The sequence below is a fragment of the Montipora capricornis genome, chromosome 4, assembly GCF_036669925.1.
Source record: "Montipora capricornis isolate CH-2021 chromosome 4, ASM3666992v2, whole genome shotgun sequence".
In the NCBI taxonomy this organism is placed as follows: Eukaryota; Metazoa; Cnidaria; class Anthozoa; order Scleractinia; family Acroporidae; genus Montipora; species Montipora capricornis.
This window is the reverse complement of record NC_090886.1, coordinates 42,607,903-42,634,402: the sequence shown is the minus strand read 5'-3', so window position 1 is coordinate 42,634,402 and position 26,500 is coordinate 42,607,903. Positions and strand designations below refer to the sequence as shown.

The 26,500-nt window shown below is 41.7% G+C and overlaps 2 protein-coding genes, 19 non-coding genes and 1 pseudogene across 21 annotated transcripts in view; 1 reads left to right on the top strand and 21 right to left on the bottom strand.

Moving 5' to 3' along the window:
* Positions 1–4,745: 4,745 nt before the first annotated feature.
* On the bottom strand, positions 4,746–5,333 carry LOC138046709 (uncharacterized). The gene has a single exon (XM_068893303.1). It carries the CDS (start codon positions 5,331–5,333, stop codon positions 4,746–4,748), a length of 588 nt encoding a protein of 195 aa, XP_068749404.1.
* Positions 5,334–5,798: 465 nt separating this feature from the next.
* On the bottom strand, positions 5,799–5,903 carry Trnaf-gaa (transfer RNA phenylalanine (anticodon GAA)). Its single transcript has one exon. It is a non-coding gene; the product is annotated as a tRNA-Phe (tRNA).
* Positions 5,904–6,091: 188 nt separating this feature from the next.
* On the bottom strand, positions 6,092–6,196 carry Trnaf-gaa (transfer RNA phenylalanine (anticodon GAA)). The gene has a single exon. It is a non-coding gene; the product is annotated as a tRNA-Phe (tRNA).
* A 205-nt stretch (positions 6,197–6,401) lies between these two features.
* On the bottom strand, positions 6,402–6,504 carry Trnaf-gaa (transfer RNA phenylalanine (anticodon GAA)). Its single transcript has one exon. It is a non-coding gene; the product is annotated as a tRNA-Phe (tRNA).
* A 481-nt stretch (positions 6,505–6,985) lies between these two features.
* Positions 6,986–7,089, bottom strand: Trnaf-gaa (transfer RNA phenylalanine (anticodon GAA)). Its single transcript has one exon. It is a non-coding gene; the product is annotated as a tRNA-Phe (tRNA).
* Positions 7,090–7,865: 776 nt separating this feature from the next.
* On the bottom strand, positions 7,866–7,968 carry Trnaf-gaa (transfer RNA phenylalanine (anticodon GAA)). The gene has a single exon. It is a non-coding gene; the product is annotated as a tRNA-Phe (tRNA).
* A 190-nt stretch (positions 7,969–8,158) lies between these two features.
* On the bottom strand, positions 8,159–8,260 carry Trnaf-gaa (transfer RNA phenylalanine (anticodon GAA)). The gene has a single exon. It is a non-coding gene; the product is annotated as a tRNA-Phe (tRNA).
* A 190-nt stretch (positions 8,261–8,450) lies between these two features.
* Trnaf-gaa (transfer RNA phenylalanine (anticodon GAA)) lies at positions 8,451–8,554 on the bottom strand. The gene has a single exon. It is a non-coding gene; the product is annotated as a tRNA-Phe (tRNA).
* Positions 8,555–9,052: 498 nt separating this feature from the next.
* Positions 9,053–9,155, bottom strand: Trnaf-gaa (transfer RNA phenylalanine (anticodon GAA)). The gene has a single exon. It is a non-coding gene; the product is annotated as a tRNA-Phe (tRNA).
* Positions 9,156–9,652: 497 nt separating this feature from the next.
* On the bottom strand, positions 9,653–9,755 carry Trnaf-gaa (transfer RNA phenylalanine (anticodon GAA)). The gene has a single exon. It is a non-coding gene; the product is annotated as a tRNA-Phe (tRNA).
* A 187-nt stretch (positions 9,756–9,942) lies between these two features.
* On the bottom strand, positions 9,943–10,045 carry Trnaf-gaa (transfer RNA phenylalanine (anticodon GAA)). Its single transcript has one exon. It is a non-coding gene; the product is annotated as a tRNA-Phe (tRNA).
* A 189-nt stretch (positions 10,046–10,234) lies between these two features.
* Trnaf-gaa (transfer RNA phenylalanine (anticodon GAA)) lies at positions 10,235–10,337 on the bottom strand. The gene has a single exon. It is a non-coding gene; the product is annotated as a tRNA-Phe (tRNA).
* Positions 10,338–10,541: 204 nt separating this feature from the next.
* Trnaf-gaa (transfer RNA phenylalanine (anticodon GAA)) lies at positions 10,542–10,645 on the bottom strand. The gene has a single exon. It is a non-coding gene; the product is annotated as a tRNA-Phe (tRNA).
* Positions 10,646–10,847: 202 nt separating this feature from the next.
* Trnaf-gaa (transfer RNA phenylalanine (anticodon GAA)) lies at positions 10,848–10,950 on the bottom strand. The gene has a single exon. It is a non-coding gene; the product is annotated as a tRNA-Phe (tRNA).
* A 498-nt stretch (positions 10,951–11,448) lies between these two features.
* Trnaf-gaa (transfer RNA phenylalanine (anticodon GAA)) lies at positions 11,449–11,550 on the bottom strand. The gene has a single exon. It is a non-coding gene; the product is annotated as a tRNA-Phe (tRNA).
* A 482-nt stretch (positions 11,551–12,032) lies between these two features.
* Trnaf-gaa (transfer RNA phenylalanine (anticodon GAA)) lies at positions 12,033–12,135 on the bottom strand. Its single transcript has one exon. It is a non-coding gene; the product is annotated as a tRNA-Phe (tRNA).
* Positions 12,136–12,638: 503 nt separating this feature from the next.
* Trnaf-gaa (transfer RNA phenylalanine (anticodon GAA)) lies at positions 12,639–12,741 on the bottom strand. The gene has a single exon. It is a non-coding gene; the product is annotated as a tRNA-Phe (tRNA).
* Positions 12,742–13,193: 452 nt separating this feature from the next.
* On the bottom strand, positions 13,194–13,296 carry Trnaf-gaa (transfer RNA phenylalanine (anticodon GAA)). Its single transcript has one exon. It is a non-coding gene; the product is annotated as a tRNA-Phe (tRNA).
* A 197-nt stretch (positions 13,297–13,493) lies between these two features.
* Trnaf-gaa (transfer RNA phenylalanine (anticodon GAA)) lies at positions 13,494–13,596 on the bottom strand. The gene has a single exon. It is a non-coding gene; the product is annotated as a tRNA-Phe (tRNA).
* Positions 13,597–13,789: 193 nt separating this feature from the next.
* On the bottom strand, positions 13,790–13,893 carry Trnaf-gaa (transfer RNA phenylalanine (anticodon GAA)). Its single transcript has one exon. It is a non-coding gene; the product is annotated as a tRNA-Phe (tRNA).
* Positions 13,894–19,029: 5,136 nt separating this feature from the next.
* On the top strand, positions 19,030–20,560 carry LOC138046708 (histamine H2 receptor-like; annotated as a pseudogene).
* Positions 20,561–26,482: 5,922 nt separating this feature from the next.
* The window catches only part of LOC138047012 (estradiol 17-beta-dehydrogenase 11-like), a 17,239-nt gene continuing 17,221 nt past the window's right edge, over positions 26,483–26,500 (bottom strand). Inside the window, exon 6 of the mRNA XM_068893675.1 lies at positions 26,483–26,500. This exon is cut by the window's right edge and continues 1,417 nt beyond it. The gene's annotated coding sequence lies outside the window, so the exon portion shown is untranslated.

Below are 26,500 nucleotides of genomic sequence, written 5' to 3'. Positions count from 1 at the left end.
ACACGTTTTCAAGCTAGTCGAGGGGTTTTTTGGTCGCTGTCGCGCTGTTTTAGAGCTAAATCTCAGGAAAAACCCGTTTACAGGTTGTATACTCCGCGGCCTTTTAATGCAGGGGCAAAACAAACGCTTGCAAAGTTCGGGCATGCGCAGAAAGCGAAATTTCGAGAAGTAGTGTGCTCATTCTGGTATAGTTTGAAAGATCTCTTCTCTCTGCATAAGTTAGTGGACAAAGCTGTTTTTGACCGTTAAACGTGATGACGTCACAAGGGGTACAAGAGACGATGTATCTACCTGGACGCATTTGGCCAGATCGTAATCAAAGGATTAAGAACCTAAAGGCTGAAATTTGGCATTTAAATATTCAAAAATATAAGAGCATGTTTAGCCTAACAATGAAAAATTGGTTCTTAAACAAAAAAAACACTCCAATTTTTGATGGTCAAAATTCTGCAACTTTTCATTGTGTGACAAAACGTTATTGTGTATGTTATTGTTCAGCAAACAAGGCAAGCATTCTTGTTGTTGAAAATACAAGTGCTGAGACATTTCGTATTTGGTAGTACAATATATTTCTGCCAATGGTTACACTAGGACAACCTCTGAAAAATAAGAACCTATGAATAACCTAATCAGCCTGAATTGAGAAAAACTACCGCCTAAAATATAAGAACCTGTTCAGCCTGACCTCGAAAATTCTAGGTTCTTATATGCGGGTTTTCACTGTATTTATAAAACCCGGGCAAAACGCTTCAACAATCGCTTCAACATCTGTTCGATTTTGATGAACAGCGATGTTGAAACCGTTTCGAAACGTATTGAATCAAAGTTAAATGAGTTTAAGAGCGTTTAAACTTTGCTTCAACAAATATTTATAGCGGTTATCAGTCACACGCGCACCTCAACGACATTTTTTCATATTTCGAAACTGGGTAAAATTTAGGTGGACGTCAATTAGATGTTCCCATGACGAATTCAACTGCCGCCAAGAGAACAGGACTATTGTCATGGAAACATGTGATTGACGTGCACCTAAATTTTAGTTTCGAAATATGTAAAAATGTCGTTGAGAGGCGCATGTGACTGATAACTTGGCGCTGTAACGGCCGATTTACACGATACGATTTTGTCGCATGCGACAACCTCACGACAGGCCTACGACATGACTTACGATTGTCGCAGCGTTTTAAACATGTTTTAAAATGCTACGAAATTTTTTCTGACGTACACAACAATCGTAAATCATGTCGTGGGCTTGTCGTAAGCCGTTGTCGCATACGACAAAGTCGTACCGTGTAAATCGGCCCTAACAATTCTTTTGTTATCGCGAACGTCGAATGAAGTTGAGGCCGTTTGCCCGCCTCTGTTAACATTGCTGGGTATGCGCGTGCGCACTAATCGACCTCTCAATGACGTATCCATGTGTCTGTATTCATGGTAAAAGGTACGTAGTAACAACCTGGGAATGAATATCGGGCCTCTCGTGAAACTTTTTGAATCAAATGTTGATGACGTGTTAAAACGGTTTGCTCACCGCAGCAATCATCATCGTTCAACATCCTTCAACAAAATCAAACAGATATTGAAGCAAATGTCGAAGCCGTTGACCCGGGGCTTTAAGCATAAAGAAAACAAAAGTCTCCGCTTACGAGCCAAAAGGCCCATCAGGCTGGCGCTTATCTCCGATTTCCTTAGCATGAGGCGACTAGGAGTATTTGTACTTCCTCCCGGATGGGATGCTAGTCCATCGCAGGGTTGCCCCCAGCATTTCGCCGGTACCCATTTATACACCTGGGTGGAGAGAGGCACCATGAGAGTAAAGTGTCTTTCCCGAGAACACAACCCAATGTCCCCGGCCAGGACCCGAACCCAGACCACTCGATCCGGAGTCGAGCACTCTAACCATGAGGCCACCGTGCCTCCCACAAGGTAAGGCATTTTTGTTCGATTTAGGTTCCCATACAAACCTTACAATTTACGCCATTGGGTAACTGATCGTGACACTCAAATTTTTACAACGTGAAATTACAAAGGTCAGATAAACATTCCTAGAACTTGGGCTGCCTGTGCTCTTAATACTAACTCGAAGGTTGAGTTTGCCTGTCAAAAAAGCTTAACAATCAATGAAACTTAAGGTAAAGAAAAACAACACTCTATGTCAAAAATTAGAAACCTACTTTGATCAATTAATAAACTACGGTTTAAATTTCCAGTAAATTCAGGTTTAACTTTAATCCTTTACGTACCATGCAATATCGCATCTATGTTTCGAAAATACCGATACTACTTTCAATATTTGCTTCTACTTAAACTTAGGACAAAACGTTATGATAGTGTGTTCAGAGTACCGACTGACTGGCATGACAGCCATCACACTATAAAATTCGGAAGATGAATCCCGATTTCCTTCACATTATACCATCCTTTGACAAGAAAACACGAAAGACCAGTTTTTTGCTATGAGGATAACAGCGAAAAAACACTAATTTGTCGCGAATTTTCTGTAAAAAAAACTTGTTCAGAAATCGAAAATCTATACATTAACAGCAGGGCTACTCCTCACTATCTGGCTAGAAATCTTCTTCTCGCTTTTTTTTCCTCCGGCAGCGCTTCAGCCATTTGATGAGGACAAGTCTCGTGCTTCTCAAGTTGTCTCGTTAATAAATGCCCAAAACGAATTCCGAGTAATTCTCCCATTCCATGGCAAGGGAAGACCCCCGATACTCAGTTTATAGATTTTTTATAATAAGTGACGAGCCACCCAGTCCTACGAGCAAATGTTTAAACAAGAGAGAAAAACATAGTACCTCCGGACGTCGCGCCACAAACGACTCATTCCGGGATTTTGGCCCGCGCGATCGCTTTTGGACGCAGTTGGCCCTTCGCCGCTTTCGGATACCGGGGAACCCACAGCGCCAGTGCTCACTGTTCGGGAAAACACATAACACGGGAAAACACAAAACGCTGTGAAACTGACCTTCCTCCCAGTACGGCATCGAAGGAGAGAAATGTCAAAGTGTACAAAGTGTACGCATGCGCCCTCCTAAAGGTAACATACATACAGTCATAAGCTTTTTCCCAATAACTACAGGAGCTAATATCTTCGAGACATTACATTTACAGCTAAAATACATAGCATATACAGATACCTACTAAATACATAATATTTCAAGATATATTCATTAAAAAGAAAAGCCGTTATACAAAATGCGGCCCTGGATTCTCTTTTAAAACCAGCAAACTCATAGGTACGGATAAAATCAGGTAGCGCATTCCGCAACTTAGATGATACGTAAGAAGAAAGAGAACTAAAACCATAACTGGTTGTTCCAGGTTTATTGAGGAACAGAATGTAATTTCCGCGAAGATCACGCATAAGAAGGGGACGGGAGAGAAAACGTACTTTTCCATATAAGACAAAACAAAACAAAAACACTTCCTTTTATCAAGCGATATGAGGAAATTTTAAATGCGCTTATTGCATAGAGATGTCGAGCTTGACTTTCGTAGTAAGAGGACAGGTAATCTGCAAATATAAATATCGTTCTTCTCTTATTTACATTATTATACCGTTTCTTTGACACGAGAATTACAGCGAAATGAAAGCGCAACTTCGTCGCGACTTTTCTATGATAAAAACTTGTTCAGAAATCCAAAATCTACGTTAACAGCACACACCAGGCCTACTCCATCGCTCATGCCCAAAAAGAATTCTGGGTAATTCTGCCATTCCAAGACAAGGGAAGACTCCCGTTTCTCATTTCATAGTTTTTTTCATAAGTGTTGGGCCACCCAGTCCTACCAGCAAAATAACGCATCGATTGAAGGTTTTAGCTTTCAAAACTTGCCCAGATTGTGTCAGTAGGTCCTGGAATTCGTCCACAGAAAGGCCAGAGAGACAACTTCACTCGTGAACCGCCATGTTTACAACAAAGCATTTTGGGCGTCCCAGTCTGCGTGAAATCATCTCTCGCCTCTGTCTGAGACAAGACCAGACACGCACGGTTCTTACGTTTCGTTTATGCCTTGAAAATCAACTGAAAGGTCAATTGCTGGTGCAAAAAAAAAAATAATAATAAACAAAAAAACCCCAGCATGTTAATTTTTTTTGGTAGGCTAGGTATCGAAGAGCCAGAACATTTGTGCATGCGCTGACGGAATGTTTGAACAAGAAAGAAAAACGCAGTACCTCCAGACACCGGCGCTGGAGCGTCGTACCAAACGAGTCATCCCGGGATTTCGGCCCGTGCGATCGCTTTTGGACGCAGTTGGCCCTTCGCTGCTTTCTGCTACCGACCTTGCCTCCCGGTACGGCATTGAGGGAGAGATATGTCGGCCCCTAAACCACATGAGACAGATCCAACTCCTACTCACAGCTCCAAACCGCCCTTGTCAATATAGCGTAAGAATTAGATGGCTTATATATTCAAGAGAAAAGTCATTTTATCTGTCATATGGTAAGCACTGGAGTCGCAGATTACAAAGTGTACGCATGCGCCCTCCTAAAGGTAACATACATACAGTCATAAGCTATTAAAACTGGGTTTGTCACCAGGTGGATCCATTGGCAAATAAAAAATATATAAATATATGTTACTCCGGTGTTTGAAATATAAATTATGTACAATAATACGTTGTCGGACGTTTCGGTTGTATTCAACAACCTTCATCAGGGGAAGTGAAAGATAAAATTTACACGAAAGCTAAGATATAAACCAAAGCGCTAATTAAAAATTCTAAAGTTAGTGTCATTTTTTCTTTTCTGCAATAGTCAAATGCAAGTACTCCTTGAGGAGTAGTGCTCCATCGTCTCGGTTGAGGGGGTCTTTAGCACAGTTTATTTCCCAAGCCTCAAGAATTTTCCTTTGTCGCCAGTTATTGTTAGTTCTAAGAATAGTGGCCTCATTCCAAGCGATGTCATGATTTGTTTTTATAACGTGGTCCGCAAGTGCTGATTTTTCTTTTTGTAGCAGTGCGACGGCCTTTTGATGCTCGCCTTTTCTAGTTGTAAAGTTTCTTTGCGTTTCTCCGACGTAATTCTTGCTACAAACTGCGCAGGGAATGTCATACACGAGATCTCGAATTTCTTCTTTGCCCATTTCGTCTTTCGGCTTTGGAAATATCTGGCCAATTGTCTTGTTGGGTTTAAAAGTCACTTTGATACCATGATTGTCCAAAACTCTATTTATGGGTTCGGAGGTCCCGCTAACGTATGGTATTGTGCAATATTTCTCTTCTGACTCTGCACCATTCGAGCCCTCCGTATTTGAACCAGTCTGACGCATTCCCAACTGAGCTATCTCGGCAAGATAAAGTAGAGCGGAAATGAGGGCCATGTTAATCACACTGGGCTAAAGAAATTGCTGTAAGTCCAATGCGTTGGAAAAGAGGAAGCGATTGATAGAGAGTTCTCAGGCTATTTGCGCTTGTGGCGATTTCCTTTGGGATGATTTTGAAGGAAAGTTTAAAAAACTTAGATCCCGAAAGATGAGGAAAGAGCAAAAATTATTGCCGAGACCCGGGATCAATTAGAGCTCATTCGAGTCCTCCGACTTTGCACCAGGGCACTTCAGATCTCCAGTATGACGCTCTCCCAACTCTGCTATATAGGCAAGATGACAAGTAGCGGAAATGACGGCCATGTTAATCACACTAGGCTAAAGAAGAGACTGTCCGTCGAATGCGTTGGAAAAGAGGAAGCCATTGATAGAGACTTCCCAAGCTATTTGCCTTTGGGATATTTTTGAAGGAAAATTTGAAAACCTTCAGAACCCGATAGATGAGGAATGAGCAAAAATAATTGCCGAGACCCGGGATTAATCAGAGCTCATTCGAGCCTTCCGTATTTGAAACCAGGGTCCCTTCAGATCTTCAGTCTGACGCTCTCCCAACTGAGCTATCTCGGCAAGATAACAAGGACTGGAAATGAGGGCCATGTTAATCACACTGGGCTAAAGAAGAGGCTGTCCGTCCAATGCGTTGGAAAAGAGGAAGCCATTGATAGAGACTTCCCAAGCTATTTACCTTTGGGATATTTTGAAGGAAAATTTGAAAAACTTCAGAACCCGATAGATGAGGAATGAGCAAAAATTATTGCCGAGACCCGGGATTAATCAGAGCTCATTCGAGCCCTCCGTATTTTGAACCAGGGACCTTCAGATCTTCAGTCTGACGCTCTCCCCAACTGAGCTATTTCGGCAAGATGACAAGGAGCGGAAATGAGGGCCATGTTAATCACACTGGGCTAAAGAAGAGACTGTCCGTCGAATGCGTTGCAAAAAGAGGAAGCGATTGATAGAGAGTTCTCAGGCTATTTGCGCTTGTGGCGATTTTCTTTGGGATAAATTTGAAGGAAACTTTAAAAAACTTCAGAACCTTAAAGATGAGAAATTAACAAAAATTATTGCCGAGACCCGGGATTAATCAGAGCTCATTCGAGCCCTCTGTCTTTGAACCAGGGACCTTCAGATCTTCAGTCTGACGCTCTCCCAACTGAGCTATCTCGGCAAGATGACAAGGAGCGGAAATGACGGCCATGTTAATCACACTGGGCTAAAGAAGAGGCTGTCCGTCCAATCTGTTGGAAAAGAGAAAGCGATTGATAGAGAGTTCTTAGGCTATTTGCTCTTGGGATATTTTTGAAGAAAAATTTGAAAAAATTAAGACCCCGAAAGATGAGGAATGAGCAAAAATTATTGCCGAGATCCGGGATTAATCAGAGCTCATTCGAGCCCTCCGTACTTGAACCAGGAACCTTTAGATCTTCAGTCTTACCTTCTCCCGACTGAGCTATCTCGGCAAAATGAAAAGGAGCGCAAAGGACGGCCATGTTAATCACACTAGGCTAAAGAAGAGACTGTCCGTCGAATGTGTTGGAAATGAGGAAGCCATTGATAGAGACTTCACAAGCTTTTTGCTTTTGGGATATTTTTGAAGAAAAATTTGAAAAACTTCAGAACCCGATAGATGAGGAATGAGCAAAAATTATTGCCGAGACCCGGGATTAATCAGAGCTCATTCGAGCCCTCCGTCTTTGAACCAGGGACCCTTCAGATCTTCAGTCTGACGCTCTCCCAACTGAGCTATCTCGGCAAGATGACAAGGAGCGGGAAATGACGGCCATGTTAATCACACTGGGCTAAAGAAGAGGCTGTCCGTCCAATCTGTTGGAAAAGAGAAAAGCGATTGATAGAGAGTTCTTAGGCTATTTGCTCTTGGGATATTTTTTAAGGAAAATTTGAAAAACTTCAGAACCCGATAGATGAGGAATGAGCAAAAAATTATTGCCGAGACCCGGGATTAATCAGAGCTCATTCGAGCCCTCTGTCTTTGAACCAGGGATCTTTAGATCTTCAGTCTGACGCTCTCCCAACTGAGCTTTTTCGGCAAGATGACAAGGAGCGGAAATGACGGCCATGTTAATCACACAGGGCTAAAGAAGAGGCTGTCCGTCGAATCTGTTGGAAAAGAGAAAGCGATTGATAGAGAGTTCTCAGGCTATTTGCGCTTGGGATATTTTTGAAGGAAAAATTGAAAAACTTCAGAACCCGATAGATGAGGAATGAGCAAAAATTATTGCCGAGACCCGGGATTAATCAGAGCTCATTCGAGCCCTCCGTATTTGAACCAGGGACCTTCAGATCTTCAGGCAGACCCTCTCCCAACTGAGCAATCTCGGCAAGATGACAAGGAGCGCAAATGACGGCCATCTTAATAACACTAGGCTAAAGAAGAGACTGTCCGTCGAATGTGTTGGAAATGAGGAAGCCATTGATAGAGACTTCACAAGCTTTTTGCCTTTGGGATATTTTTGAAGGAAAATTTGAAAAACTTCAGAACCCGAAAGATGACGAATGGGCAAAAATTGTTGCCGAGACCCGGGATTAATCAGAGCTCATTCGAGCCCTCCGTATTTGAACCAGGGACCTTCAGATCTTCAGTCTGACGCTCTCCCAACTGAGCTATCTCGGCAAGATGACAAGGAGCGGAAAAGACGGCTATGTTAATCACACTGGGCTAAAGAAGAGGCTGTCCGTCCAATGTGTTGGAAAAAAACAAAACGATTGATAGAGAGTTCTCAGGCTATTTGCGCTTGGGATATTTTTGAAGGAAAATTTGAAAAACTTCAGAACCCGATAGATGAGGAATGAGCAAAAATTATTGCCGAGACCCGGGATTAATCAGAGCTCATTCGAGCCCTCCGTCTTTGAACCAGGGACCTTCAGATCTTCAGTCTGACGCTCCCCAACTGAGCTATCTCGGCAAGATGACAAGGAGCGGAAATGACGGCCATGTTAATCACACTGGGCTAAAGAAGAGGCTGTCCGTCCAATCTGTTGGAAGATAGAAAGCGATTGATAGAGAGTTCTAAGGCTATTTGCGCTTGGGATATTTTTGAAGGAAAATTTGAAAAACTTTAGAACCCGATAGATGAGGGAATGAGCAAAAATTATTGCCGAGACCCGGGATTAATCAGAGCTCATTCGAGCCCTCCGTCTTTGAACCAGGGACCTTCAGATCTTCAGTCTGACGCTCTCCCCAACTGAGCTATCTCGGCAAGATGACAAGGAGCGGAAATGAGGGCCATTTTAATCACACTGGGCTAAAGAAGAGGCTGTCCGTCCAATGCGTTTGAAAAGAGAAAACGATTGATAGAGACTTCACAAGCTATTTGCCTTTGGGATATTTTGAAGGAAAAATTGAAAAACTTTAGAACCTTAAAGATGAGGAATGAGCAAAAAAATATTGCCGAGACCCCGGGATTAATCAGAGCTCATTCGAGCCCTCTGTCTTTGAACCAGGATCTTCACTATCTTCAGTCTGACGCTCTCCCAACTGAGCTATCTCGGCAAGATGACAAGGAGCGTAAATGAGGGCCATTTTTATGCACACTGGGCGAAAGAAGAGGCTGTCCGTCCAATGCGTTTTGAAAAGAGGAAGCGCTTGATAGAGAGTTGTCAGGCTATTTGCGCTTGTGGCGATTTCCTTTGGGATAATTTTGAACGAAACTTTAAAAAACTTAGATCCCGAAAGATGAGGAATAAGCAAAAATTATTGCCGAGACCCGGGATTAATCACAGCTCATTCGAGCCCCCCGTATTTGAACCAGGGACCTTCAGATCTTCAGTCTGACGCTCTCCCAACTGAGCTATCTCGGCAAGATGACAAGGAGCGGAAATGAGGGCGATGTTAATCACACTGGGCAAAAGAGGAGACTGTCCGTCCGAAAGTGTTGGAAAAGAGAAGCCATTGATAGAGACTTCACAAGCTATTTGCCTTTGGGATATTTTTAAAGGAAATTTGAAAAAATTCAGAACCTAAAGTTGAGGAATTAGCAAAAATTATTGCCGAGACCCGGGATTAATCTGAGCTTATTCGAGCCCTCTGTCTTTGAACTAGGGACCTTTACTATCTTCAGTCTGACGCTCTCCCAACTGAGCTATCTCGGCAAAATGACAAGAAGAGGGAATGAGGGCCTGTTTATCTCACTGGGCTAAAGAACAGGCTGTCCGTCGAATGCGGTGGAAAAAAAGAGGAAGCGATTGATAGAGAGTTCTCAGGGTATTTGCGCTTGTGACGATTTCCTTTGGGATAATTTTGAAGGAAACTTTAAAAAACTTAGATCCCAAAAGATGAGGAATGAGCAAAAAATTATTGCCGAGACCCGGGATTGATCAGAGCTCATTCGAGCCCTCTGTCTTTGAACCAGGGACCTTCAGATCTTCAGTCTGACGCTCTCCCAACTGAGCTATCTCGGCAAGATGACTAGGAGCGGAAATGACGGCCATGTTAATCACACTGGGCTAAAGAAGAGGCTGTCCGTCCAATCTGTTGGAAAAGAGAAAGCGATGTAGAGAGTTCTTAGGCTATTTGCTCTTGAGATATTTTTGAACGAAAATTTTAAAAACTTCAGAACCCGATAGATGAGGAATGAGCAAAAATTATTGCCGAGACCCGGGATTAATCAGAGCTCATTTGAGCTCTCCGTATTTAAACCAGGGACCTTCAGATCTTCAGTCTGACGCTCTCCCAACTGAGCTATCTCGGCAAGATGACAGGGAGCGGAAATCACGGCCGTGTTAATCACACTGGGCTAAAGTAGAGGCTGTCCGTCCAATCTGTTGGAAAAGAGAAAGCGATTGATAGAGAGTTCTCAGGCTATTTGCGGTTGGGATATTTTTGAAGGAAAATTTGAAAAACTTCAGAACCCGATAGATGAGGAATGAGCAAAAATTATTGCCGAGACCCGGGATTAATCAGAGCTCATTCGAGCCCTGCGTCTTTGAACCAGGGACCTTCAGACCTTCAGTCTGACGCTCTCCCAACTGAGCTATCTCGGCAAGATGACAAGGAGCGTAAATGAGGGCCATTTTATGCACACTGGGCTAAAGAAGAGGCTGTCCGTCCAATGCGTTTGAAAAAAGAGGAAGCGCTTGATAGAGAGTTGTCAGGCTATTTGCGCTTGTGGCGATTTCCTTTGGGATAATTTTGAACGAAACTTAAAAAACTTAGATCCCGAAAGATGAGGAATGAGCAAAAATTATTGCCGAGAGCCGGGATGAATCAGAGCTCATTCGAGCCCCCCGTATTTTAACCAGGGACCTTCAGATCTTCAGTCTGACGCTCTCCCCAACTGAGCTATCTCGGCAAGATGACAAGGAGCGTAAATGAGGCCATTTAAATCACAATTGGCTAAAGAAGAGGCTGTCCGTCCAATGCGTTTGAAAAGAGGAAGCGCTTGATAGAGAGTTGTCAGTCTATTTGCGCTTGTGGCGATTTCCTTTGGGATAATTTTGAACGAACCTTTAAAAAACTTAGATCCCGAAAGATGAGGAATGAGCAAAAATTATTGCCGAGACCCGGGATGAATCAGAGCTCATTCGAGCCCCCCGTATTTGAACCAGGGACCTTCAGATCTTCAGTCTGACGCTCTCCCAACTGAGCTATCTCGGAAAGATGACAAGGAGCGGAAATGAGGGCCATGTTAATCACACTAGGCTAAAGAAGAGACTGTCCGTCGAATGTGTTGGAAAAGAGGAAGCCATTGATAGAGACTTCACGAGCTATTTGCCTTTAGGATATTTTTAAAGAAAAAATTTGAAAAAACTTCAGAACCTTAAAGTTGAGGAATTAGCAAAAATTATTGCCGAGACCCGGGATTAATTTGAGCTCATTCGAGCCCTCTGTCTTTGAACTATGGACCTTTTATATCTTCAGTCTGACGCTCTCCCAACTGAGCTATCTCGGCAAAAGACAAGAAGAGGAAATGAGAGGGCCTGTTTATCTCACTGGGCTAAAGAACAGGCTGGTCCGTCGAATGCGTTGGAAAAGAGGAAGCGATTGATAGAGAGTTCTCAGGCTATTTGCGCTTGTACGATTTCCTTTGGGATAATTTTGAAGGAAACTTTAAAAAACTTAGATCCCAAAAGATGAGGAATGAGCAAAAATTATTGCCAAGACCGGGATTGATCAGAGCTCATTCGAGCCCTCTGTCTTTGAACCAGGGACCTTCAGATCTTCAGTCTGACGCTCTCCCAACTGAGCTATCTCGGCAAGATGACAAGGAGCGGAAATGACGGCCATGTTAATCACACTGGGCTAAAGACGAGGCTGTCCGTCCAATCTGTTGGAAAAGAGAAAGTGATTGATAGAGAGTTCTCAGGCTATTTGCGCTTGGGATATTTTTAAAGAAAATTTGAAAAATTTTAGAACCCCATAGATGAGGAATGTGCAAAAATTATTGCCGAGACCCGGGATTAATCAGAGCTCATTCGAGCCCACTGTATTTTGAACCAGGACCTTCAGATCTTTCAGTCTGACGCTCTCCCAACTCAGTCTATCTCGGCAAGATGACAAGGAGCGGAAATGAGGGCCATGTTAATTCACACTAGGCTAAAGAAGAGACTGTCCCGTCGAATGTGTTGAAATGAGGAAGCCATTGATAGAGACTTCACAAGCTATTGCCTTGGGATCTTTTTGAAGGAAAATTTGAAAAACTCTCAGAACCCGATAGATGAGGAATGAGCAAAAAATATTGCCGAGACCCGGGATTAATCACAGCTTATTCGAGCCCTCTGTCTTTAAAACAGGGACCTTCAGATCTTCAGTCTGACGCTCTCCCAACTGAGCTATCTCGGCAAGATGGCAAGGAGCGGAAATGAGGGCCATTTTAATCACACTGTGGGCTAAAGAACAGGCTGTCCGTCCAATGCGTTTGAAAAAGAGGAAGCGATTGATAGAGAGTTGTCAGGCTATTTGCGCTTGTGGCGATTTCCTTTTGGATAATTTTGAAGGAAACTTTAAAAAACTTAGATCCCGAAAGATGAGGAATAAGCAAAAATTATTGCCGAGACCCGGGATTAATCAGAGCTCATTGGACCCATCGTATTTGAAACCAGGGACCTTCAGATCTTCAGTCTGACGCTCTCCCCAACTCAGCTAGCTATCTCGGCAAGATGACAAGGAGCGGAATTGAGGGCCATGTTAATCACACTGGGCTAAAGAAGAGACTGTCCGTCGAATGTGTTGGAAAAGAGGAAGCCATTGATAGAGACTTCACAAGCTATTTGCCTTTGGGATATTTTTGAAGGAAAATTTGAAAAACTTCAGAACCCGATAGATGAGGAATGAGCAAAAATTATTGCCGAGACCCGGGATTAATTAGAGCTCATTCGAGCCCTCCGTATTTGAACCAGGGTCCTTCAGAACTTCAGTGTGACGCTCTCCCAACTGAGCTATCTCGGCAAGATGACAAGGAGCGGAAATGAGGGCCATGTTAATCATACTGGGCTAAAGAAGAGGCTGTCCGTCTAATGTGTTGGAAAAGAGGAAGCGATTAATAGAGAGTTCTCAAGCTATTTGCGCTAGTGGCGATTTCCTTTGAGATAATTTTGAAGGAAACTTTAAATTAAGACCCCGAAAGATGAGGAATGAGCAAAAATTATTGCCGAGACCCGGGATTAATCAGAGCTCATTCGAGCCCTCCGTATTCTCCCAACTGAACTATCCCTCCAGGCAAAAGGACAAAAGCGGAATGATAGATCACCTGGGGCGCTAAAGAAACAGGCTGTCCGTTCCAATGCGTTGTTGTTAAAAGAGGAAGCAATTGGAGACCAGGCTATTTGCGCTTGTTGGATATAATTTTGAAGAAACTTAAAAAACTTAGATCCCGAAAGAGAGGAATAAGCAAAAATTATTGCCGAGACCCGGGATTAATCAGAGCTCATTGGAACCCATCGGTCTTTGAACCAGGGACTTCAGATCTTCAGTCTGACGCTCTCCCAACTCAGCTATCTCGGCAAGATGACAAGGAGCGGAAATTGAGTGGCCATGTTAATCCACACTGGGCTAAAGAAGAGACTGTCCGTCGAATGTGTTGGAAAAGAGGAAGCCATTGATAGAGACTTCACAAGCTATTTGCCTTTGGGATATTTTTGAAGGACAAATTTGAAAACTTCAGAAACCCGATAGATGATGAGGAATGAGGCAAAAATTATTGCCGAGACCCGGGATTAATCAGAGCTCATTCTAGCCCTCCGTATTTGAACCAGGGTCCTTCAGATCTTCAGTCTGACGCTCTCCCAACTGAGCTATCTCGGCAAGATGACAAGGAGCGGAAATGACGGCCATGTTAAAACACACTGGCTAAAGAAGAGGCTGTCCGTCCAATGTGTTGGAAAAGAGGAAGCGATTGATAGAGAGTTCTCAGGCTATTTGCGCTTGTGGCGATTTCCTTGAGATAATTTGAAGGAAACTTTTAAATCCTGAAAGATGAGGAATGAGCAAATATTATTGCCGAGACCCGGGATTAATCAGAGCTCATTCGAGCCCGCCGTCTTTGAAGCAGGGACCTTCAGATCTTCAGTCTGACGCTCTCCCAAACTGAGCTATCTCGGCAAAATGACAAGAAGAGGGAATGAGGGCCCTTGTTAATCACACTGGGCTAAAGAACAGGCTGTCCGTCCAATGCGTTGGAAAAGAGGAAGCAATTGATATAGAGTTCTCAGGCTATTTGCGCTTGTGACGATTTCCTTTGGGATAATTTTGAAGGAAACTTTAAAAAACTTAGATTCCGAAAGATGAGGAAATGAGCAAAATTTATTGCCCGAGACCCGGGATTAATCAGAGCTCATTCGAGCCCTCCGTCTTTGAACCAGGGACCTTCAGAATCTTCAGTCTGACGCTCTCCCCAAACTGAGCTATCTTGGCAAGATGACAAAGAGCGGAAGTGAGGGCCATGTTAATCCCACTGGGCTAAAGAACATTAGATCGTGTAATAATCGAGCATTGTCATTGATTGTTCTCCCCCTAATGGAGGCAGTTTGGTCTGAGTGAATGATGAGCGGCAACACCTCATGTAGCCTATTCGCAAGCGCTTTAGATAGAATCTTATAATCGCTCGTTAGAAGAGTGATGGGCCTCCAATTTTTCAGCTGAGTACGGTCACCCTTCTTGAATAATAAAGAAATTACTCCTCGCCGTTGTGACACCGAAAGGCGGCCAACCCGAAACGCATGGTTATAGACTTGAACTAATTAATCACCTTACAGGTGCCAAAAATGCTTATAAAAATTGGTGGTAATGCCATCAAGACCAGGCGACTTATCTTTCTGCGTTGCATCAACAGCCCTTTTTAACTCCCCAGTTGTAATATCTCCTTCACAAGAGTCTCGCGCATTTTCTACAAGTTCGGGGTATGCTCTATCTAGGAATTCTCTTTGTACCTTTTCGTCACAAGGCTGCGCCGTGTAAAGCTGTTTATAAAACGAAAAGGCCTCCCCAAGCAAGTCCCTAGTTTCAGTAACGGTATCCATGTTATCCTTCGTTAAAAAACGTATGTTTTGTGCTGAACGACGGCATTTCTCAAGAGAAAAAAAGAAACGAGTACTCTTTTCACCTTCTTCGACAAACTGCGCTTTTGTTCGTATTTTAATAGCTTCTCCTTAAGTTCGAACTGCCTCAAGCCCTCCTTTGCTAAGAGATATTGCTCTATATCGCTAGTAGTACCATACTTTGCCCTCTCTTGAAGCTTATCCAATCTACTCTGTAAAACAAACCGTGGGAGTCCGGGTGGCTTAGTGGTTATAAGCTATCCGACCTTATCAAGTAATACAAGGAAATTTTGAATGCGCTTCTTGCATAGAGATGTCGAGCTTGACTTTCGTAGTAAGAGGACAGGTAATCTGCAAATATAAATATCGTTATTCTCTTATTTACATTATTATACCGTTTCTTTGACACGAGAATTACAGCGAAACGAAAGCGCAACTTTGTCGCGAATTTTCTATGATAAAAACTTGTTCAGAAATCCAAAATCTACGTTAACAGCACACACCAGGCCTCTTCCTGAGTATCTGGCTAGAAATCATTTCCTCTGGTCGCGCTTCAGCCATTCGATGAGGGCCAGTCTCGCGCTTCTTAAGTTGCCTCGCTCATGCCCAAAAAGAATTCTGGGTAATTCTGCCATTCCATGACAAGGGAAGACTCCCGTTTCTCATTTCACAGTTTTTTTCATAAGTGTCGGGCACCCAGTCCTACCAGCAAAATAACGCATCGATTGAAGGTTTTAGCTTTCAAAACTTGCCCAGATTGTGTCAGTAGGTCCTGGAATTCGTCCACAGAAAGGCCAGAGAGACAACTTCACTCGTGAACCGCCATGTTTACAACAGAGCATTTTAGGCGTCCCAGTCTGCATGAAACCATCTCTCGCCTCTGTCTGAGACAAGACCAGACAAGCACGGTTCTTACGTTTCGTTTATGCCTATAAAATCAACTGAAATTTCAGTTGCTGGTACGAAAAAAAAAAAACTAAAACAAAACAAAAACCAACATGTTAATTTTTTTCGGTAGGCTAGGTATCGCGGAGCCAGAACATATGCGCATGCACTGACGGAATATTTGAACAAGAAAGAAAAACGCAGTACCTCCAGACACCGGCGCTGGAGCGTCGTACCAAACGAGTCATCCCGGGTTTTTGGGGCGTTGGATCGCTTTTGGATGCAGTTGGCCCTTCGCTTCTTTCTGCTACCGACCTTGCCTCCCGGTACGGCATTGAGGGAGAGATATGTCGGCCCCTAAACCATATGTGACAAATCCCACGACTATACACAGCTCCAAACCGCCCTTGTCAATATAGCGTAAGAATAAGATGGCTTATATATTCAAGAGAAAAGTCATTTTATCTGTCATATGGTAAGCACTGGAGTCGCAGATTACAAAGTGTGCGCATGCGCCCTCCTAAAGGTAACATACATACAGTCATAAGCTTTTTCCCAATAACTACAGGAGCTAATATCTTCGAGACATTACATTTACAGCTAAAATACTCAGCATATACGGATACCTACTAAATACATAATATTTAAAGATATATTCATTAAAAAGAAAAGCCGCTGTACAAAATGCGGCCCTGGATTCTCTTTTAAAACCAGTAAACTCATAGGTACGGATAAAATCAGGTAGCGCATTCCGCAACTTAGCTGATACGTAAGAAAAAAGAGAACTAAGACCATAATTGGTTGTTACAGGTTTATTGAGGAACAGAATGTAATTTCCGCGAAGATCACGCATAAGAAGGGGACGGGAGAGAAAACGTATTTTTTCCATATAAGCAGAAAAGCCCTTTTTTCAAAAATAAAAAATAAAAAAAGCAAACAAAACAAAAACTTGTTCAGAAATCCAAAATCTACATTAACAGCACACACCAGGCCTTGTTAACCCACTTTTGAGTTGAAGTCTCGGGAGGCCTGGTGACGAGGGGAATATATGTCCCCCTGGAGGGAGGGGAGTCCCAGATTGCTCAGTGAGTGTTTGTTTTTAGCAATTTGGGACTCCTCTCCCTCCAGAACTTATTATACTCGTCACCAGGCGTCCAGAGTTCAGTGCCATTTTGAATTGGACACTTCGCGGGTACAACGCTTTCTGACCACCATTTTAGCAGGTTAACTTACAAGTTTTACGGAGTCTGATGGCTTCGCGTTGCTACCTGGAGATGCTTGAGTGGATTCATGGTTTAGAGAAATTCATGTTCCACGAGCCTGGCGTGTTCATTTAGCGACTGGATTCGATTTTCACGAAAAAAATCGTGCTTGTTTTGGGTCGATCGGAGTCCCTACGCTGGCTTCCGTCTCCTACCTGGTCAGTATACTATGAAGGAAGGTGAACGGGGACCATTTTTCCCGAAACTTCGTGTACGTATTAAAGACAACAACAGCTCACCACATGGTAAGTTTCATCGATTTTTAGTACCATTTTCTAGCAAATTTTCAGACCTAAACTTCCCCTCATATGTTCTCTATATTTACCTATGTGGCACACACAGTGAGCCTGGGTTACCTATGGTCAAACATAACAAATATGGCTCTGGTGAGCTCATTTTTTGGGACTAGATTTTCTCAGAAACAACTAAAAATTCTACCAATGAGCAGAAACAAACGCTTACCTTGAAAGTTTAACTGTGGCTTTGCAGGGTCGTCATCTGCGTGAACCAACAAACAAAGAGAAAAAATATCCGTCAAAACTTAACTACCACTAACACCGAAGAAAAAAAGACAAAATAAAGGAAAACAAACCCTATTTTTGGCTGTCTTGCGCCACATATTCGCCATCTTTTCGTCACAAATTTCCACTATGATGGAAACCTCAGACGCCATCTTGAAGCACGAAACAACCAATCGGCGATGGGAAATCTACCCACGTGATATACGTTTCCAATCCATGCCAATATCAAAGATGTATGTAAATCATCATGATACTGGTCACATTGGCATACATGGATGGGTGGACGGACGTATGTACGGACGTTCGATGACGTCATGGATATAAAACCAAAATGTCTCGCATCGAAGGGCTAATATTTTCTTAACTATGGTGCTCCGCGCGCGCGGAGCTCCGCTATCAACCAATCTTCAAAACTGAAAGGTCCTCTTGGAAGTCTGAATCAAATCATTCGTTTTCTTGTCTTGCAATGGGATTCTCAGAGACGTATCTATAGTAACTCAAGTTTAGAGGGAATTTGCTCTTTGCTTTTTAAAATTTTTTTAAATTAAATTTTTTTAGTTGACGGTCCAGAGTCCAAAGTCCAGAGTCTAGCTCGGTCCAGCCTGCTTTTATAATATGCCGAAATAGCGAGAACGTCCTTTCGTTGTGATTTGTCACAGAATATAAAAACTAAAGACAGTGGAGGGATTGCTGTCTTTTGAGAAAAGTCTAAAAAGAACAGCCCCCAAAAGAAAACAATGACAACGACGATATTTGGGATTTCATGGATCTTGGCACCACCAGAAGTAAAAGAAAACGCCTGCATAAAAGAAACGGTCAGCAATCGTTTGCCTGCCGATGGGCACAGAGATACCGACTTTTATGCCGACTACACTGTAGAACGTACTACATCTTCGTTATTTTAACGAATATACCCGGGGTGATTTTCCTGCACTGTCGATCTGATAGTTTTTGGCAGTCTGTCTTACAAGGATTTGAAAAACATCTGACTTAAGGACTATTAAAATTTTATTCACACAAAAGGACTTTAATTATACTTTTTGGTATCAGGAGTCAGATATTGACTTTATTTAATGAACGTTAGAGAGAGAAGTGTGAACAACAGAGTTCAGTGTTGTTTTAAGCACTCCAGGAGTGAAATGATCTTAGTATTAAATGTTTGCACACAAAAGAAAACTAACAGTGGGGTTTACGATAACGCGCAAAACCTCTAAATCCGAATTAATATTTGAAAAGTTTTCGAACAAAGCGCTGTGTGTAATCAAGAGCAAAAAGTAATTACATTGCGCCAAAAGTTATTACCTCAACAAACTAGTCGTTTGTTTTTCTTCTACTTCTTCAGAAGAATTGAATACGGCGCCAGCAATAACGTTGCTTCTTTGAATTTTAGCAGCTGCCACATGTTATAAATTACCATTTTTCTGAAGAGCAGGTTGTTTCTCAAGTATAGGAGGTAACAGTTAAAAATAAAGACGCTTGTTAAGCTTTGGGGAAAGTAACTGACCACTGGTAAAACAGTGAAGAGAGTTTAGAATGTCATCGGAACCAAGGGACTCTCCGACATCAGGTGTCTTTATGACCTTGGGGAAATTCTTCGTATGTTCTCTCATCGTCCTAACGATTTTGGGCGATGTCCTCGTTTATACGGCGTTCTACTTAAATAACAACTTACGAACACGAAGCAATGCGTTTTTCCTGAGCCTCGTGACCTCGGATATTTTGTAGGCGTTATTCGTCATGCCCATTGAGGTTGTTCTGTTGTCGAATTACCCTTTCTGGCCTCTTGGAGAAATGCCCTGCAAGATCTGGAGCTCGATGTTTGTCGCCCTCTGCGGTGCGTCCGTTTTGAATTTGTGTGCAGTTGGTGTCGATCGCTTCTGGGCCATTTCGCGTCCTTTACGGTACAACCCCGACATGTCTTCATCTCTTGCTGTTTGCCTGATCTTCCTTTGGTCGTTTGCATTTATCAGCGGAGTTGCCAGTTATTTTATCTGGATAACACCAAACCCGTTGGTGTGCCCGATGTTGTCAACTCCTTTGGAAAGCGCTGTTTGGTTTCTGCTTTTTGATCTCCTTATACCATTCTGCATTTGTCTCTTAATGTACGCAAAGATCTTTCAAATATCTCGCCAACAAGCGCGGAGAGTAACTACCGCTCGAAGGTGGGTGTGTGGTGAACATAAATCTTCCTCCCCGCAAAGAAAGTCAATAAAAACCATGAGCCTTCTCGTCGGCTCTTTCGTGGTTTGTTTTTTACCGTTTCTAGTGTACCATTGTGTCGATGGGGCCTTGGAAGGAAGGTTACCAAATCGCCTCTATATCGGAAGCGTTGTCAAATGGCTGACGTTTTCAAACTCCGCAATGAACTGGGCACTTTATGGAATTTTAAACCTGGAGTATAGAAAAGCTCTTATTAGAATTTTCCGTGTGTTGGGGTGTAAATTTGGGGGCCAACGTACGCGCGTTAGCTCGGGAGCAAATTGCATGGAGGTTCAGACGATATCTTAATATTCTCAGTAGCAAACGACACAGACGGCAAGCTCTTTTTTTTGAGTGAGGTAGGTGTGAGGTTTTTTTTAGGGGGGCTGGGGTTGGGAGTGGTTTGGAAGTGGGGATTGCAAAATGGTACAATGACTCATAACAAACGCACCGTAAATTTATAAATATTTATTTCTTGAACTCTTGTTTCGGTGGGAAAACAAAGTTACTGATCACGTGAGTGAAAATACTCCATTCTTATTCTTTCACAGAATAACTAATAGATATAGAGCACATGAGAGGCCTTACCCAGTATGGAAATGCAACCATTACTGGGCTTAGTCAAGCCCTCATGGTAATGAATATGTGAAATATGATCAAGAAATACTATCAGTACATCCTGTTAGATTTATAGGTTTGCTCCCGAAGATCATGCATAAGAAGAGGACGGGAGAGAAAACGTGGAAACCCCTACAAAGAAACAACGACAACGTACTTTTATACAGTAATATTGCACAGAGATGTAGAGTTTGACTTAAGCAGTAAGAGGACAGGTAATTTGCAAATATAAATCTCAGTATTCTCTTATTCGCATTTTACCATTCCTTTGACAAGAAGTTACGAAAGGCCATTTGTTTGCTACGAGAATAACAGTGAAAAAAGCACTACTTTGTCGCGAATTTTCTATAATAAAAACTTCCGGAACCAAAGGCTACGTCAACAGCACACACCGGGGTTATTCCTTAGTATCTGGCTAGAAATCGTCTTCTCACTACTTTTTCCCCCGGCCGCGCTTCAGCCATCTGATGAGGGCCAGTCTCCGCTTGCTTCTCAAGTTGCCTGGTCGATGTCCAGGAATTCTGGGTAATTCTGCCATTCCATGACAAGGGAAGATCCCTTATTCTCCCCGATTCGAATTTCAGAATAACTACGAGAGCTAATATCTTCGAGACATTACATTTACAGCTGAAATACATAACATATACAGATACATACTAAATACATAATATTTAAAGAGATATTAATTAAAAACAAAAGCCGCTGTACAAAATGCGGCCCTGGCTTCTCTTTGAAAACCATTAAACCCAGTGGTACGGATAAAATCAGGTAGTGCATTTCGCAACTTAGTTGACGCGTAAGAAAAAAGAACTAAGACCATAACTGGTTGTTCTACGTTTATTGGGGAACAGAATGTAATTTCCCCAAGGACATGCCTAAGAAGAGGACGGGAGGGAAAACGTATTTTTCTTAGAGGCAGGAAAATTCTCAAAAATAAACCGACTCTTATACAGTAATATGAGGAAGTTTTTGAATGCGCGTATTGAATAGAGATGTAAAGTTACAGCCCCTCACTCGTTTAAAAAGGTCGTCACGTTTGCTCGTCATTTCCAACCCAATGCACTTTAAACATCGTTTTAGCTGCTTAATCGTGTATTGTTCTGGTTCTTTCTCGAGAATAGAGCCAAGAACACGGTCGACGTCGCTGTAAACCGAAAAGATTAAAGCGAATATCCCTTGTGACTCTTGCAGACTGAACTTTGTCTGAGTCACTTGGGAGTCTATAATTTCATGACGTCATTAGTGCAAAGCGTTATTGATACAAATTCCTCAGAATAACTTTATATAAATGAATATTTTATTATTCACCCCAGGCCGCTCTCGGTCAAAAGTTTGATTATACACAAATGTGCAATACGACGCCAGAGCCTAAAATGAAATCGATTTCTACAGAGAAATAGAGGAATTGAAAGGCCACCTAAAGACAAAAGACTCACAAAAAAAATGTAATTTAGAAGATGATTTTTACAACAAGGCCAAACATTTCTTGAAAGAAAAACTGAGAAGCATCTCCGCCTTTCAGGAAACAAGGATCGATCTAATTATAAGTCGAAATAACTAAAACATGGAACAACAGATGATAACTCGAAGAAAATGGGTTTACAGCAACGGCAAACTCTTCACAGGAAACAACAAGAAAGTAGTTCCAAAACGGGAACTATTTTAAGTCTTGTCCCAAGCACACAGTCGAATTTCTCACAGCGAACAGCAAACTGCGGAAAGTGGTTTATGCAGAAATCAGCCAGAAAGTTGTCAACACTGAAATCCATTCCATGAACACAAAATGCCCAACAACCAATGGCAGCTCCGACATTCCTCTCTTTGATAGAGATCGACTTGATGTAAAATGTAAAATAACTGAAATCGAAAACCATTATGCTAGAGTAGAGACCAAATTTGGAGAAGTCCAATGACTTATTTCTCCTACAACATCAATAAACCTGTGCAGTGCTACTAATCTTACTTTCGATTATTTCAAAGAAATTTCCTTTACATTCAGCTTCTAAACACGGGCCATTCTACAAAATGAGTAATTTCCTTTCAAGATAAATTGTGGTTTATTGATATTGTAACAGTACAAATAATACTATTGTTACGTTTAATTGTAATGTAGTTACTTACTGAAAGACAAATGTTTATAAATCTTGTATTCTACAAGTTCTATTGCCAAAGGAATGAGAATATCACTGTTTTTTCATTACGAAAAGTAGCCCTACTTGTGAATGACACTGAGAAAGGGGTTTAGCTCTGACGAAAGGCTAACACTCGAAATGTCAGCTTTCAAATTTCTTTACAGTGGTCAATTTAGGGCCGATTTACACGGTACGATTTTGTCGCATGCGACAACAGCTTACGACAGGCCCCCGACATGATTTTCGATTGGTGTGTACGGCAGAAAAAATGTAGTAGCATTTTAAAAAATGTTTTAAAAAGCTGCAACAGTCGTAAGTAAAGTCGTAGGCCTGTCGTGAGCTTGTCGCATGCGACAAAATGGTATCGTGTAAATCGGCCCTTACCCAGGCCGTACCTAATCGATATTTTCGATACACGATTGAAATCGATCGTAATCGATACTAATTAATCGATCAATATCGGAAATCGATTTCTGTAATTAGCTATCGAATTTATCGGTGATCCTGGTGAAAAAAAAACACAAGAAAAGTCGCTACCATTGGAGAAAGTAACATTATCTTTATCAACAAAGCAGATTCGAAGGTAAGCTTGAAGGTAGGTGTTATGCAGTGTTTGATTTTCGATTTCCACCCATGTGACAAAAAAATTGTGATTATCGATTTCAGTCTATTAAATTGACTAATCAATCGACAAATATCGAGTATTATCGATTAATTGATTACATTTTCGATGATCGATTTTGATCGATTAGGTACGCCCTGATTTACCATATCAACTCAGCTGATAAACCCTTTTCTTTATTTCACTTCCCCACTGTGCTGACGCAGCACCACAGCTTCTTTACACCGCCTTCCAAGTAGCCTGTCTGACTTGCTTGCCATTTTTAAGCCTACCGTATGAGCGATTTTACTAGTTACGTAATATTCAGTATTGAATGCGTGGCCAACGCAGTAAATCAATGAATAAACTCGTCGATTAATAAGGAAGTAAATAATCCATAAGCTGATAAACGGTGTCATAAAAAAAATGTGGCGACATGAAGCTTATACTCTGTCCCACTTCGGGTTTTATCACGTTTCATGGTCACTTACGGGGACAACGGAAACCTGGATCAAACGGGAACAACAAAAGTTCTTTTAGGGAAGTTTAGGCTATGAAATAGATAGCTTCCAGAAGTAAAGGCGATTAATGAAAATGAAAGAAAAGAGACTTAAAATTAAGACGTAAATGGTTAGATTCTCTAGTCTTCTCGGATAAGGACGATAAGCCGGAGGTGCCGTCTCACAACCCTTCAATGTTCATAATCCTGTGGGACGTAAAAGAACCCGCACACTTGTCGTAAAGAGTAGGCCATGTAGTTCCCGGTGTTGTGGTCTGTCTTCTGTGGTGTATCATGGTTCGGAGGGTAAATGCTCGGAGATATTAGCTACACCAAGCTACTCTTAAAATCCGAGGGTAAATAAAGATACTGATATGATATGATATGATGATATGATATATGATAAAGCAAAATGTTCCGCATCCGCAAGGTAATCGCAACACGATCCTTGACGCTGGGGCGTTGCCCAAAGTAACAAACTGAACGGGGCATGTGTTACTGCGAGTTATTAAACAGCCAAATACTTCCAGTATAATACATTTAAAAAAGTTGTAATTAATTACGAAATGGTTAATTCCGTGAACGGCAGAGCTTTTTAACAATGACCTTTACTCCTTGTCGCACTGCGCGGATCTTCCAGTAGTAGAGAAGTGGGTTTGGAGACGAGTTTAAAAACACCAAAGTTGCTGCAGATTCTCGAACAACAAAAAATGTCGAAGACAGCCCTATTTGACTCGTCAAAGCCTCCTTGATGCCGAAAGGCAGGCAACAGACAATTAATGTAAACTGAAGCCAGAGTGCCGCGTAAATGGCGTTTATTTACGTGGCTTGATTGGCCATCGACATGAACTTGCAATCTGTATTTGCAGAGTCAGGAAACTTTTTGCGTACGAAAAACTCGAGATTACGAGACACAACAAGACGCCTATATATCGGTACCATACGATTATAACGTAATTCCTTTAAAAACAGGCAAACTGTCCAATTTAGAAAATATAGGACAGTTTGTCTAAGCCAATCAAATCCCAGAAAATACAATAGGTAATAGAAACTGGCCAATCAGCCCAAAGCATAGCGTCAGTGCTGTTGTCTCTGTTTGTAGTACTAGTTGACAATGGCGGAGTTTAAGCACGGAGATTTGCCAATTTTTTCCATTTTTCAGTTTTTTTTTTTCAGCGATATCACGGCAAATGAGAAATTACCTACGTTGCCAGAAAAAGAGCTTGCCAACCTGAGAGGCAAAGACCAAAACTAAAACACCTCCACGATTACAAAACTTAGCTGAATGTTTTCACAGTGGTGCAGCGTAACGAAGCGAGAAAGTTGGAACATATCCCTGGTCATCCCTCGTCATGAGCTAGATGATTTTTTTTTATGCCCTCATTTTAACAGTAAATTAAAAGCAAATTACAAATTAACGATAATCGTTAATTTAGAGGAGAGATCATGTTGTAACAGGCGTATTTCTACGGAGGAGGCCAATTTTAAACAATAGGCCTATTACTTGTATGAAAAGGAGGAACCACTGCATATCGTACACGAGATAAGCAGTGGCACTAGTGGGCCACCCTACATATTTCATGACTAAATTAAGTCGAGTTTGACCAGACAGAAGTCAGATTTGCTTACATTTTTGACGTAGGCCAGGTTACATATGATGTCGAGAGGATAGTCACATTGAAAGCGGGTGTAATAAATTAAGGCAGCAATATTTTAGTGTTAGCCAAAAACAGTGTCATTTATTATTTTGTCTTCACCTGAATGTAAGTTCATGGTTCATGGTTCATGGTTCATTTATTTCACACTATTTACATGACATTAACATAGAAAGAAAAGTATAGTCACAACACATGGTTACAAGATAAAATAATTACAGTACAGGTTATAAAATGTGTGTGGTGGTCAAAGTAGGGAAGGCTTTCTAGTTGACCACCACCTACTTTTAAGTAAACGAAGAAATGACACTGAGCTTTACTGGGATATAGAAAAAAAAACATTTGTAGAGCCTAGGACTAATTTACAGAAGAAAATTACATGTAGTCCAGTGGAAATGTACGTAGCGTGATAATACAACCATGTTTGTTTTCTTTTAACAAAAGACCACAATAACTGGTTTGATTTCACTGTCACTCCAGCAAAAGTAAAAAAAAAGACCAAACAAAAAACTTCTTCCAGGCACCTGGACACCCACTTATGAACTGGACACCTGCAAATTCGACCTCTGGTAAGGTGGACACCCCTCTTACATTATGAAAACTGGAGAGAATTCCAAAAGGCCTGGATAGTAGAAACAACACAACACTTTTTAAATTTAAAAACATCTTTCGACAGACACTTCTGTCATCTTCACCAACTTAAGATAACAGAAGCGATTCATATTCAATGGGAGAAACCTACACTTAATCATCAACTTTATCATGTTAATTTAAAACTTTCTTTGTAATTGTTTACATTATCATGTTTCTTTTTGTTCTTATAGTTAATTAGCATTTTGGTTCACACTATATATTCAACTCTGTACTTTGTAATTTAAACTGAAGATGACAGAAGTTTCTGTCGAAACATGTTTTTAAATTTAAAGTGTTGGGTTGTTTCTAAAAATATGGAGGGAATTCCCATTGAGCTACAAACTCAGAACAGATGACGCTTTGGTATCAGTCAATGATATTATTGTCCCCCCCCCCCCCCAATTTCCCAACACGGCCAAACCCAAGGCATTAACACCCGGGGTAGGGATGGATCAGTAGGTCATTAATTCCCTGAGTTAACAACGAAACAAAAGGCAACTACATGTGGGCCAGCTTAACATTCAGTCAACTAAATTTGATTTCCTTCACCCGCTTTATTATGGTTGTTGCTTTGTTCACATTGCATGTATCTCTCCACTGGTGAACAACATTGTTTAAAGATTTCCCGATAACACCATAAAGTCGATAGTTATTTTTGGTTTGTTTA